This window comes from Hypanus sabinus, chromosome 5 (assembly GCF_030144855.1).
Source record: "Hypanus sabinus isolate sHypSab1 chromosome 5, sHypSab1.hap1, whole genome shotgun sequence".
In the NCBI taxonomy this organism is placed as follows: Eukaryota; Metazoa; Chordata; class Chondrichthyes; order Myliobatiformes; family Dasyatidae; genus Hypanus; species Hypanus sabinus.
The window spans coordinates 11485432-11498880 of record NC_082710.1 but is presented as its reverse complement, the minus strand read 5'-3'; the positions used below and the strand labels follow the sequence as shown (position 1 = coordinate 11498880).

At 42.7% G+C, this 13449-nt stretch overlaps 1 protein-coding gene across 1 annotated transcript in view; it reads left to right on the top strand.

Annotated features, from left to right (window-relative positions):
- The window catches only part of LOC132393867 (versican core protein-like), a 184071-nt gene that overhangs the window by 41016 nt on the left and 129606 nt on the right, over nucleotides 1-13449 (top strand). Inside the window, exon 6 of the mRNA XM_059969260.1 lies at nucleotides 8443-11430. Within this exon, the coding sequence (XP_059825243.1) occupies nucleotides 8443-11430 (2988 nt within the window). The remainder of the gene's footprint in view (nucleotides 1-8442; nucleotides 11431-13449) is intronic.

Sequence of the window (13449 nt, the reverse complement as noted above, 5' to 3'; positions counted from 1 at the left end):
TATCACAGTGCCTATATGTTACTATATGCAATCTTGAGATTAATTTTCTTGTGGGCATTCACAAAGGGATAGGATGTACAGTACCATGCAAAAGTCTTAGGCACTTATGTATAGCTGGCATGCCTTAGACTTTTGCTCAGCACTGTAGTAATTGTATCTATTGCACTGTACTACTGCAACAACAAAAAACACATTTCATGATGTGAGTGATGATAACAGATTCTAATATGGGTCTTTATTGTGGACTGAGAGTGGAACAGGGGCAGGAAGATGGGAATCATGGTTGGGAGAAGGGGAAGGGAGAGGGGAGGGAGCAGGAAGTAATGGAGAGACATTCTGTAATGATCAATAAACCAATTTTTTGGAATCAAATCTGCCGCTGCATCTTGACCTGCTGAGTTTCTCCAGCATTTTCTGTGTGTTGTTTGGAATCAAATGACCTTGCGTGGTGTCTCAGGCCAGGTTGTGTCTGCATCCTTGCCACACTCCCCCCATGCCCCCACTCCACCAACACCTGGCACTCCTTCTCTGCCACCTGTCTCACACCCCTCCCATGGTGCTCCACTCTTGTCATTCCCGGCATCCTCTGCTCCTGCCAGATTTACTAGCTTGCTCTTTTCTCCTCTGTGGTGAACTAGATATACCTGTCTGGACATGCCCCTCTGCTGACTGCTCCTGTGGCTCCTCCCACAGACCCCTGTATAAAGGCTATTGGAGGCACTGCTCCTCCCTCAGTCTCCAGGATGTTGTGTTGTGTTCTCTTGCTGCTAATCATGGTATCTTGCAGCTAATAAAAGCCTATCGTTCCCTCCCGTCTCTGAGAGTTATTGATGGTGCATCATCCTCATTGACAAATACAGTATTGTGCAATAGTCTTAGGCATCCTAGCTATATACGTATATGATAAAGTATGATAAAGTACTTAGATAGTCGAGAGCTGATTAAGGATAGTCAATATAGTTTTGTGCGTGGCAGCTCATGTCTAACTAATCTAATAGTTTTTCAAGGAAGTTACTCAAAGCTGATAAAGCCAAAGCAGCGGATGTTGTCTATGTCATCTTTAGTAAGATCTTTGACAAGGTCTTACATGGGAGTTCAGTCGCCTGGAATTCAAGATGAGGTAGCAAATTGACTTTGCGAGAGAAGCCAGAGAATGGTAGATGGTTGCCTCTCTGACTGGAGGTCTTTGTCAAGTGGAGTGCCACAGGGATTGGTGCTGGGTCTGTTGTAGCTTTATCATTTGCATCAACAATCTTGATGATAATATACTGTATTAAGCAGGATCAGTAAATTTGCAGATGTCAGCAAAATGAGGCATAGTGGATGGAGAGTAAGGCTATCATCTCTTGCAGTGGGATCTGGACCAGCTGGACAAATGGCAGTTGGAAATTAAAGCCAACAAGTGTGAGGTGTTTCACTTTGGGAGGACAAACCAGGTTAGGATTTAAATGGTGAATGGTAGAGCACCGAGGAATGTAGTAGAACAGAGGGATTTGTGAATACATATCCATAATTCCTTGAAAATGGCATCACAGAGCTTTTGGCACATTGCCGTCATAAATCAAAGTATTGAGTACAGGAGTTGGGATGGTATTGTAGAAGTTGTAAAAGATGTTGTTGAGGTCTAATTTCAGTTCTGGTCACCTACCTACAGAAAAGATATCAATAAGATTGAAAGAGTACAAAGAAAATTGCCAGGATTTGAGGACCTGATTTATAGGGAAAGGTTAGATAGGTTAGGAGTTTATTCCCCAGAGTGTAACAGAATGAGGGGAGATTTGACAGAGATATACAAAATTATGAGGGGTTATAGATAGGGTAAATGCAAAAGTAAGACTCAAACTAGAGATTACCGGTTAAGGGTGAAGGGAGAAATGTTTAAGGGGAACATGAGGGGGATTTCACTCAGGGGTTTGTGAGTGTGGAATAAGCTGCCGGCAGAAGGGGTGAATTCAGGTTCTATTTTGACATCTAATAGAATTTCTATAAGTACATGGATGTGTGGGGTATGGAGGGCTGTGGTCATGGTACAGGTCGATGGGACTAGGCAGATTAATGGGACAGCATGGGCTAGATGGGTCAAGGGGCCTGCTTCTGTGCTGTAGTGTTCTCCGATTCAAGCACAATGGAATCAATGAAAAATTACTTATACACGCACGCACACACACACACACACACACACACACACACACACACACACACACACACACACACACACACACACACACACACACACACACGCACGCACGCACAATGTGCAAAAGGGGGCAAACTGTGCAAATACAATAAATAAATACCATTGAGAACATAATTTGTAGAGAGCTTTTGAGGATTATTGAGAACTAGCTTTTACTGCAAGAGTAAAGCAAATTGACATGGGGTGGGGGATGCCCAGATATTAAAGATGACCACATTAGGAGAGACATGTTAATGCATACAGATGCATCCTTAATGTGCTTTAGTGATTAAGGTGACCTTCACCCCTCTGACCCTGCCTCTGTGCCCACTTACTTTGATGATTTCCAATAATAGTTTAGCACAATTGATAGGTATCCAAACTGCCACTTCATTATAAAACAGGTTAGAAATTACAATGCTATTCATATTTTTAATTAACCTTCAATTCTGGGGATTGGAGATTAAAGGTATGGATTGCTTTAGTGTTTTCTTTGTAGGTAGTCGTTCATCGAGATGTATGAAAGTAGGGTCAGTAAAATATTGTGAGCATCTAGTATGCCTCAAGGTTAGCAATAGCTTGTAATAGTAACAGTGGGTAGCAGAAGCAGGACTGGAAGTAACTGGCATCAGGGAGGAGGTACAGGAGCCTGAAGACACACACTCAACGTTTAAGGAACAGTTTCTTCCCGTCTGCCATCAGATTTCTGAATAGACAATGCATTTATGAACACTATTTCTTCACTTGTCTTTCGCATTATTATTTATTTTTTCAACTTACAGTAACTTTTTGCACATCTAAAGTCTAATTACTATAAGACGTTATTTATAGTAGTGTCTTGCTCATCTTATCATATCAGGGAACCACGTAACCGCCTTGTAACAAAAGGGTAGCAGCTGTCCTGAGCCTGCTTTCAGGCTTTTGGATCTTCTGCCTGATGCCAGGGCTGGGAGATGGAGCAGAGAACGTCTGGGATGGGTGGGGACTTTGATAGTGCCTGCTGCCTTACTGACGTAGTGAAAAGTATAACAGTCCATGGAGGGGGTATCTCAGGAAGATGCGATCCATCATTAAAGAGGACATGCCCTCTCATTATTACCATCATTAAGGAGGAGGTACAGGAGCCTGTAGACCCACACTCAACGTTTTAGGAACAGCCTTTTTCCTACTGAATGGTCCATGGAACCATGAACATAGTCTCACTATTTCTCTTTAACACTATTGTAACTTATAGGATGTTTTGCTTTGCACTGCACTACCACAAAATACCAAAATTCCTGGGAATATCAGGGTTAATGTACGAGGAACATTTGATAGCTCTGGGCCTGTACTCTCTGGAATAAGGGGGGAATCTCGTTGAAATTTACTGGAATACTAAAAGAGCTAGATAGAGTGGACATACGGAGTTTGTTTCCTGTAGCAGTGGAGTCTAGAGCCAGAGATGAACAGAGGTGAAGGGGAATTTCATTAGCCAGCGGTTGATGAAATTGTGACAATTCGTTATCACAGTTGTTGTGGAAGCCAACTCATTGGGTATATTTAAAGTGGAGGTTACTAGGTTCTTGATTAGGTAGTGTGTCAAAGGTTTCTGAGAGAAGGAAGGAGAATAGGGTTGAGTGGGATGATAAACTAGCCATGATGGAATGGTGGAGTAGACTCGATGGGCTGAATGGCCTCATTCTGCTCTCTGTCTTATTGTCTAACTTTCACGTCATATGTTTGTGATAACAAAAACCTGATTCTGCTTCTGAACGTATACCCAAGGTTGGATGTTCAGAGTGAAGATTGGGAGAATGGGGGAGAAAGCCTTGCACCACACGTAGGCTCCTGATTTCCCTAGCTACATTTGCTGTGGTTACAACTGCTCTCCTCAAGCCCTGAAGAGTGGACATGTGGCCGTCTCTCAAGCTTTCAATGAACATGAATGTACAAGTGCACTCGGCCACCTCGTGGCCCAGATGATGTCATCTAAGTTTTTATTTTGATTAACACTGTGGTGAGGTTGTTTCCAGATGTTTCCAGGCTCTGAGGAACTAACCGACAGGAACATACTGGCAATAATGTTGAAGCTACGTGACTTAATTATGGAACTAATTTGAAAACCTATAATTAAGCCACTGTTCTGAATATGAAGGAGAAATGAAGCATGTTGTATTAACTAGAAAGTCCTTGTATCTTTAATGTCTGCTATTGTATTATTAGTTCGACGGTTGAAGTGCTGTAACCAACCACAGATATCCCTGCTGTGTCTGTGGTTACCTGAAATGCACACTTGGATAGCAGCTCCCTTCAGAAGGCAAAACACCAGAAGTAAACTATGAGAGTCATCTCAATTTAGCACCTACCTATGATGTCATTCCCAATTTAATATTAGGAAAATATACAACATGTTTATTTGTTTAACCAGTGATTCATTTTGACTTGTGCCTGAATTAAATTTCTGTGCCAAAGGGAGCCTTGTCTGATTTGAATTATGGTTTTTAGTAGTTTTGGAGCCAGTTTAGAAAGTCAGGAAATGGAACGTTTAAATATGAAATAATATAAGCCAACTCTCTGCTTTATAAACCTTTAAGAGAACTTCTACAAATACAAAAAAAAGTGTTATCACATAATTAATCAGAAAGCTTTCATTATAATGCATTAATGCAAAAAATGATTGTCAGTGTAAAAATCTGTAATTTTTAAAGCAAAATTGGCATTTAGAGGCATGCTTCACAATTGCCATAGCTTTCGCATTTCATTACATATGATAAACTTACTTACTTCACTTGGGTCCCTTGCTTCCAGTGGAGCATCGGCCTTCAGTAGCCTGTCTTCATCATCCTCTTACTGAACTCTGGAGTTCATCAATGTTTCTATAATTCACTGTATAGAGGACTGGCCCAAACAGCTTCACCAGAGCCCTGTTGGCTGGCCCTACCCCTTTCCATCTCTCATGACAGGGACGTAGGGTTGTACTTTGAGAGGTACATGCGATAAAGTGCACCTGAAGGGCAAACTAATTTACTCACAGGGTAGTGAGTGTGTGAAATGAGCTGCTGGTGGAAGTGGTGGTTGTGCGTTTGCTTTCAACACTTGAGGAGTTTGGATAAGTGCTTGGAAAAGACGGGTATGGAGAGCCATGGCCTGGATGTAAGTCAATGAGACTAGGCACATTAGTTTTTTGGCATAGACTAGGTCACCCGAAGGGCCGGTTTCTGTGCTCTATGACTCTATAGCAGTTTGAATGACACATTTACCAAAAGATGCTGTGAAGTGTGTTGTCGCTTGTATTGTTCAGCCAAACAACACAAGCACCAACAATGACAAACACAACAAGATAGCTACAGCAAAACAAAGCATTTCCCATCCACCCAGTCACTCACACACACAGCTAGGCCTCCAACCCCAGGACAGGCCTTGTCTGGGCCTCCAGTCCTTGCCCTGGACTTGGGGTTACTAGATGAAAATGTTGAGTACTGCAGCGATTTTTTCAAAATGGCAGAGAGCTTGGAGGGGCCAAGAGACTCTTGGCTCTAACTTGTGTTCAAGATTCCTGGTTCGTGACTGTTTGTTGCAATTTTTCATTACATGAGTGTAAAGGAGAGTGAAATGGTTGTTACTCCGGATCTGATGCAGGATTAAAAAAAAACACAATGAGCATAAAACACAATAAATATAAATATAAAAGCAATACTGTGAAGTACAATGTACAGCTAATGGAGTGGCTGTGTACTGTACTGTGCAAGAGTCTTCTGCACACATACAGTACTGTATACATATGATTAGCATGTATGCAGGTGCAGATTGTAAATGTATACATATAAGGGTACTGACAGGGAAAGTAAAGTGACATAATGACTCTTGGCAAGAGGAACTCTTCTAGCTAGCAACAGAGCATATGAAAACACAGTAGGACAGGGGTTCAGTCAGGATAGGTATGAGCTGTGGAGTGTACACGTAAAGTGGTCGTGCACGGGGAGATGAAGGTGCTGAAAGAGTGGCTGATGTGGATGTGTTGGCGGTGGGAGTGTTCATGGGTGGAAGCGTTGATCAGCAGATAGTTTGAGAGAACTAACATTTTTTTGAGTCTAGTGGTCCTAGCATGTATGCTACATATCCTCTTCCCTGATGGGAATGGGACAGATAGTCTCTGAGCAGGGCGGGTGGGATCCTTACGATATTGCTGACCCTTTTCTGGCACCTCCCTGTATATATGTCCTTGATGGCTGGTAGGCTGGTGCAGCTGATGTGCTGGGCAGTTTCAGCTTCCCATTTTAGGGCTTCCTGTCTGCCACAGTGCAGCACATTAAGATGCTCTCAACTGTGCATTTGTATCGGGTCCATGGCCTCCTCTTCCTCCACAATGAAGCAACTCTCTGGTTGGAGGAGCAACACCTTATATTCTGTCTAGATAACTTCCAACCTGTTGGCATGATCTTTGATTTCTCAAACTTCTGATAATTTTTCCCCCCATGCTTCCCTCTACTTCAGTTCCCTATTTTGCCTCACCCCCCCCCCCTTATCTCCTCTCCTCAACTGCCTATCACCTCCCCCCTGTGGTATTATTCAGTTGCTGACCCTGAAGTTCTGATCTCAAACGAAGATCTTAAACCCTATCGGATATAAATAGACAGGAGTACTCCAGCTAAAGGGAGATTATACTGTAATAACCCAATCTTCAAAGATTAGTTCACTTCCCTGTTTATTCTCCACAGTTGGTTTAGCTGCCAATAGCCACTATTGAAACAGTGGGTCCCTCCTCCCTATCAAGGAAAAGGTACTTCCAGCTATAACAAAGTTGTTTAAAACACAATTCAGTTATTTTCAGTTGTACACATTTAAATCCAAGCAACACACTTAAAAGACAGTTAAAACTCAGATGATTTCTATCTTAAACATTACCATATTGCAAACCAATTCTAAAACACAAACCATTTCCAAAACACAAAGCATAAAGGATTTTCAAAACACAGACACAGTTCCTATAAACTATAAAGCCATACCAGTGATGCAGAAGAACAGTTTGTCTGTTGCAGGAACCAAAGTCAGAGGAATGGATTCCAGTTCCCCCTGTGTTTCTTCCACATTTCTAGATGTTCCTTACCTCATTCCTAATAAGCCTGCACTGCTCTCTACATATAATACCTTTTCTCTGCCAACAGTGTGACTGCACACACGACATTGCCTCATATCCCCTTTTTACACAAATGGTCTAAAAGCATCTTGGAGACATAGTTCACAATTAATGCTGTAAAGCTAACTACCTCGAGTACATAAAACTCCAATTATAAACAGATCAGTTATTGATATGCTAAATGCTTGTTTCCATCTTGTCTGCAATCTTGCTTGAATTAAGCAGCTTAGTCAGCTTGTCTAATTTGAAAGAAGCCAAATTAAATAACTCATTTTCTTATACTGCTCTCTTGAGCAGTAATAAACCAGGTGCAGAAAGCTGCATCTTACTTCTCACAGGAGAAGCTTCTCTTATATACAAAGCTTGTTTGTAAATCTCGGCCTGAAACGTTGACTGTACTTCTTCCTATAGATGCTGCCTGGCCTGCTGCGTTCCACCAGCATTTTGTGTGTGTTGATTGAATTTCCAGCATCTTCAGGTTTCCTCCTGTTTGCATTTGTAAATCTGCGTTTGTTAACTTCAAGCAGATTACTGCTTACCATTTATAGTATATTTTAAGAACTGAAAACGGATTCATATTTTACAACCAGGCATTAAGCATATAGTTGGAAGTTTACTTACAAGTGTAATGATCTTACAAGGCAGTTACTGTGTTTAGAAATTGAGCTTGGCAAAACATGAGTTGGGTGAATATCAATCACACCCCTCCTTTTTTCCTTTCTCTTATTGACCACTCTCCTCTCCCATCAGATTCCTTCTTCTCCAACCCTTTATCTTTTCCACCTATCACCTCCCAGCTTCTTACTTCATCCACCCCCCCCCTCCCCCCACCTATCCACCTCCTTCAGCTGGCTTCACCCATTACCTGCCAGCTTGTACTCCTCTCCATCCCCTCACTTTATTCTGGCTTCCTCCCCTTTCCTTTACAGTCCTCATGAAGGGTCTTGGCCTGAAACGTCACCTGTTTATTCCCCTCCACAGATGCTGCCTGAGCTGCTGAGTCCCTCCAGCATTTTGTGTGTGTTGCTGTGGATTTCCAGCATCTGAAGAGCCTCTTGTCTTTATTATTTGTAGACGACCATTTGTTTGGTCTGAAGGTGGCATGTTGTGTGCAAAGCAACCTGAGCATTTTTTTTGTGTGTTTTCATAGGGAGACCTGTAAGGGTGAAAATACCGCAAAGAGTTTGGGAGCCAAAGGTGGTTCATGAAACTGCAGCTAATCTGACAATCGAGAAGGTAGAACCAGATGCTACTTCCATTGGTGTTGTGAAGTTTGGAAAAGCAACCGCTTCTCAAGGTCATAGTGCAGCTCCAAGTGGAACATCAAGGCCCGGAGATGAAACCACTGTAGAATTATCAGTAGCTGGAGGATCCACTGATAAAGACAGGGTGAAAGTGTCTATTGCTGAAGGACAGGTTACTGGACATGGTGAGGAACTACACAAACCAACACCAACCCTCCCAGACTCATTCAAACCATCATCCAGGCTTGAAGTTCAAAGTGTAAGTAGTCTCACCGAAGGGGAAGGAGAAGTTCAAGTGAGCACAGTCTACACGGCTGCAATGGAGGCTACAACGGATGATGAAGAAGAGCTAAAATCAGCTGTAGCTACCGGCACTGCAGCAAGCTCAGAAAGAGCCATCCAGATCAAAGATGAACCTACGAGCATCGCACAACCGGCAGACATTGATGGAGGGGAAATAATAATCAAATGTGCAAACGAGAGCACTCAGACAACGAGAGTAGAGGACCAGACACCTGCGGCATCTACTATTGTGATGGCAGCGAGCGTCAGTGGATCAGTTTTGATTGAGGGTGAAACCTATGAGGAAACAGAAGTTAAAGAGGCTGGCAAGTTTGTTGCGTCACCTGTAGCTCCAGTCTCAGCCATGTCTGGAGCACGTGAGCCTCTAACAGATTTGCCCCCTACAGTACCCTTTGACCGCATTTATGGGGCAACAAGAGAGCCCGACGGCAAGATTGTGTTGATAGATTCAGTGAGTACCTCTGCAATGGTCTCCGATGTTATATTCCCATCCACGACCGTACAAGGAGAGGCTAAGCATGCTGAAACAGAAACCGGCCCACGACCGACTGTATCTCAAAGTGAAACAGGTGACATAGTGATTGTCCCAGGAAGAGTAAGTGCAGTGACAATAGAACAAGCAACCTTGCCATCCGCCTTTTCAACAGTAAAACCAACGGCATCTGCACCTCAAGTGCACATTGATGAAGGTGAAGGGTCAACTCTATCAGTGTCAGACACCAGCAAGGTAAATATGACAGAAGTGGAAACCCTCTCTTCAGAAATTGTATCCAGTGGAGATTCTGAGGGTGCTCGTATTGAGTCAACTAAATCTGTTGAAAAATCCTCAGTTCATTCAGTTACTTTTGAACCTCAGCAATCAACTCCGCATCACACACCAATCTCGCCAGAAGGTACCGTGAAAATCTCACCAGCAAAACATCAGCTTGAGAGCACCATTGTGGATGACGTTGTTTCTAATCATTCCGAGATTGTTCAGGCACCAGCATTATCAACGGAGTCTGCATTAGTGGAGGAAACCCGTGCTCCTGTGTCATTGTCGTTGGGGGTTTCCAGCGAGAAAGATTTGTATCAGACCAGTATGCCTCAGGCAGGCAAACCAGGAGTGACAATCTCAACTGAAGGGCAATGGATTACGGAATTTCACTCTGTTCCAGATCGACCTAGGCAGCAGGAGAATGGCACAACATATATCAATGAGGTTGCCTCCGTGGGTCAGACAGGTAAAGCGAAGGAAAAGCAACCTGAACCTGTTAGTTATATCACACTTCAACCAATGAAAGAACAAAGCGAAGTGCACACTGCTGTCCCGCGTTCTGAACTTTCACCTGAAGTAGATGTAACATTTGGACTACCCCTGAATGAATCGACAGATGATACTGGGTCAGTCCTAGCTACCACAGTTGTAAGTACTCAAACAAAAGAGACTGAAGAAATGATTCATTTATCTGAATATGGTCATAAGGTATCATTTGAGACCCCATCCCCTGCATTTGGTGAGAAAAATCACACGTATAATATTGTTGCAACCATAGAAACTTCAGAGGCAAAAAGTGAAGATCATATTACAACGATAATAACACCTCAGGAAACTATATTAACTGATTCGATGATTGTGGTTAAAACTCACCCAGAAGGACCAACACAAATTGGTTATGAAGGAACCAGTGCAGATGTTCACCAGTATACATCTTCACTAGCCGAAAGTTCGACCGGTGCAAGCCATCAGGAAGAGCAAGAAGCCAGTACAACAATAAGGACTCCCTTTGAACAGATGACCGAAGAGGTCAGTGTGATGACCCAATACCCACCAACACCCCATTTTCCGGAAAAGGTTGAGGGTGAGCCAGAGAAAGCGAGCTCCCAGCACCCTGGCTTAATAAAGGAGACGACTCCTGAAATTGAAATACTAAGTTCTGCTATATTGCACAATGAATCAATTGTCTCCCCAGCCACAGAAGGAGAGGAGAGGGAGGGTTCTGGTTTAATGGAGGGAACTGTGGCCAAGCACGAAGAAATGACGGCAACCTTTCAAACGCCAGAACCTGTTCATATCAAAGTTGTTTCCACAACAATTGTTACCACCCCTCAGGTCGTCGTGACATCAACTACACCAAAACCATCGACCATAACAGCACCTTCTTCTGAAATTAGTCCAGATTCTAGTCTTTCTGTGATAAAGTATGACATTAAAGCTACTGAGAAACCTAAACAGTTAGCGACAAGTGCATCTCCAATTATTATTGAAAATGAGCCCGGTGAGACAACAGCAGAAGAGACTGTAATTATCGGTGAATCAGTTACCCAGCCTCCTGCTATCGTGGAGATTGATTTAACTGACACTGTTACACCATTGGATATTGATAGTGAATATTTCACTGCTCCAACCTCCAGAACAAAGCTGGTATCGACAGCCTCAAAACCTTCACCTCCAGCCCCTAAGGCCACTCAGCTAGCTCCATCAGCCACTTCATCATCAGCTACAGACTCCCCGGCCCCATTGGAAACCAGGGAACCACAAAAGGCTGTGGCTATCGATGAAAAATTACTTGTTAGCACAGCAGCACAGAAGCAAGTGTCAACAGATCAAGGCAAGTCATTTTATTTACTTTGTAAAAATTTCAGTTTTTTTACACTCGTCAATTTTTGAACTTGAAGGCAGAATACCGGGAGAATGGCAGGACTCTTAGCAGTGTGGAGGAGCAGATGGATCTTGGTTCAGTAGCACAGATTTCACAAAGTTGCCATGTAAGTTGCCATGCCATGTAGGACGGTTAAGAAGGTGTATGGTGTGTTGGCTTTCATTAGTCAGGGGAGTGAGTTCAAGAGCCACTTGATGTTGCAGCTCTATAAAACTCTGATTAGACCGGAGATTCCCAACCTTATTTATGCCATGGACCAGTCTGTGGATCCCAGGTTGGGAACCCTGACCATACTTGGATAATGATAGGAAGGATTTGGAAGCTTTAGAGAAGATACAGAGGAAATTTACTAGGGCTGCCTGGATTAGACGTCATATCTTATGAGGATAGATTGAGTGAATTAGAAGTTTTTTCAAGGGAGAGAAGGATGATGAGAGTTGACTTGATAAGAAGCATAGATAGAGTGAAGAACCAGAACCATTTTTCTCAGGGTAGGAAAGGCAAATACAAGGGGCAAAACTTTGACGTGTATGGGGGGGGGGGGGAGGGAATGCCAGAGATACGTATTTTAAACAGGGTGGTGGGTGCATAGAATGCTCTGCCAGGTGTGGTGGTAAAGGCAAATGCATTGAGGGTCATTTACAAAACAGGCACATAAATGTAAAAAACAAATGGAGGCATATGTAGGAGGAAGGGTTAGACTGAGATAGGTGTAGGTTAAAAGGGTTGCATGTCATTGTGGGGTGAAGGGCCTGTACTGTTCTATATTCTATGTTCGAGGCGGTCTGTGGTATCTACATGGGACAATTACTTCAGAATTATTTGGAATTGGCTACGTGTTCATTCACAGATTCTCAACCTCTTGCTTCAGGATCAACATGCTAGTGTTATTTAAGATGCTGAGAAGCATTAGGAGCAAGTTTTGCCAAAATTCTGCGGGAGCTATAAGACATAGAAGCAAAATGAGGCCATACAGCCCATTGACCCTGCTCCACCATTTTATCATGGCTGATTGACTATCCCTTTCAACATCATTCTCCTGCCTTCTCCCCTTAACTTTTGACACCTTTGTTAATCAACCTCCACTTTGAATAAACTCAATGACTTGGCCTTCACAGCCTCCTATGGCAATGAATTTCACAGACTGACCAACCTCTGGGCTAAATTTGTCTTATCTCTGTTCTAAAAAGGCATCCATCTATTTTGAGGCAACACTATCTTGTCCTGGACTCCCCCACTATAGGGAATATACTCTTTTTTTCCACTTTATCTAGGCCTTCCAATATCTGATAGGTTCAATAAGATGCCCCTTTATTCTCCGGTGAGTACAAACCCAGAGCCATTAAACACTCCTCATATGTTAATAAATAACAGTTATATGTTTAACCCTTTAATATGCTTATTAGTGCATGGTTATGAGTTGAAATTGTTTGCATTTTCTGTATCAGAGTGCTATGGATTTTATGCAGTGGTTAATTTTGTTAATGAATGGTTAAGGACAATTGTTCAAGAAGATAAATTGTTGAAAGGCCTAGCTAGAGTGGACGTGGAGAGGATGTTTCCAATAGTGGGAAAGTCTAGGACCAGAGAGAATCACCTCAGAACAGAGGGACATCCCTTTAGAGCAAAGATGAAGATGAATTTAGCCAGAGTGGATGAATCTGTGGAATTCATTGCCACAGACAGCTGAGGAGGCCAAGTCATTTGGTATATTTAAAGCAGATGTTGATAGGTTCTTGATTAGTAAGGGTGTCAAAGGTTATGAAGAGAAGGCAGAACGGGGTTGAGAGGGAAAATAAATCAGCCATTTTCGAATGGTGAAGGAAATTCCATCAGCTGAATGGCCTGATTCTTCTGTGTCTTATAGTCTTGTATAATCTTAAAACTGTAGTCAGTGGCGGTTTTTTTTAATGTGGTATAAACAATTGCATTCAGTAAGGTTACCTTGTTTGCGTGAAACTATAAAGT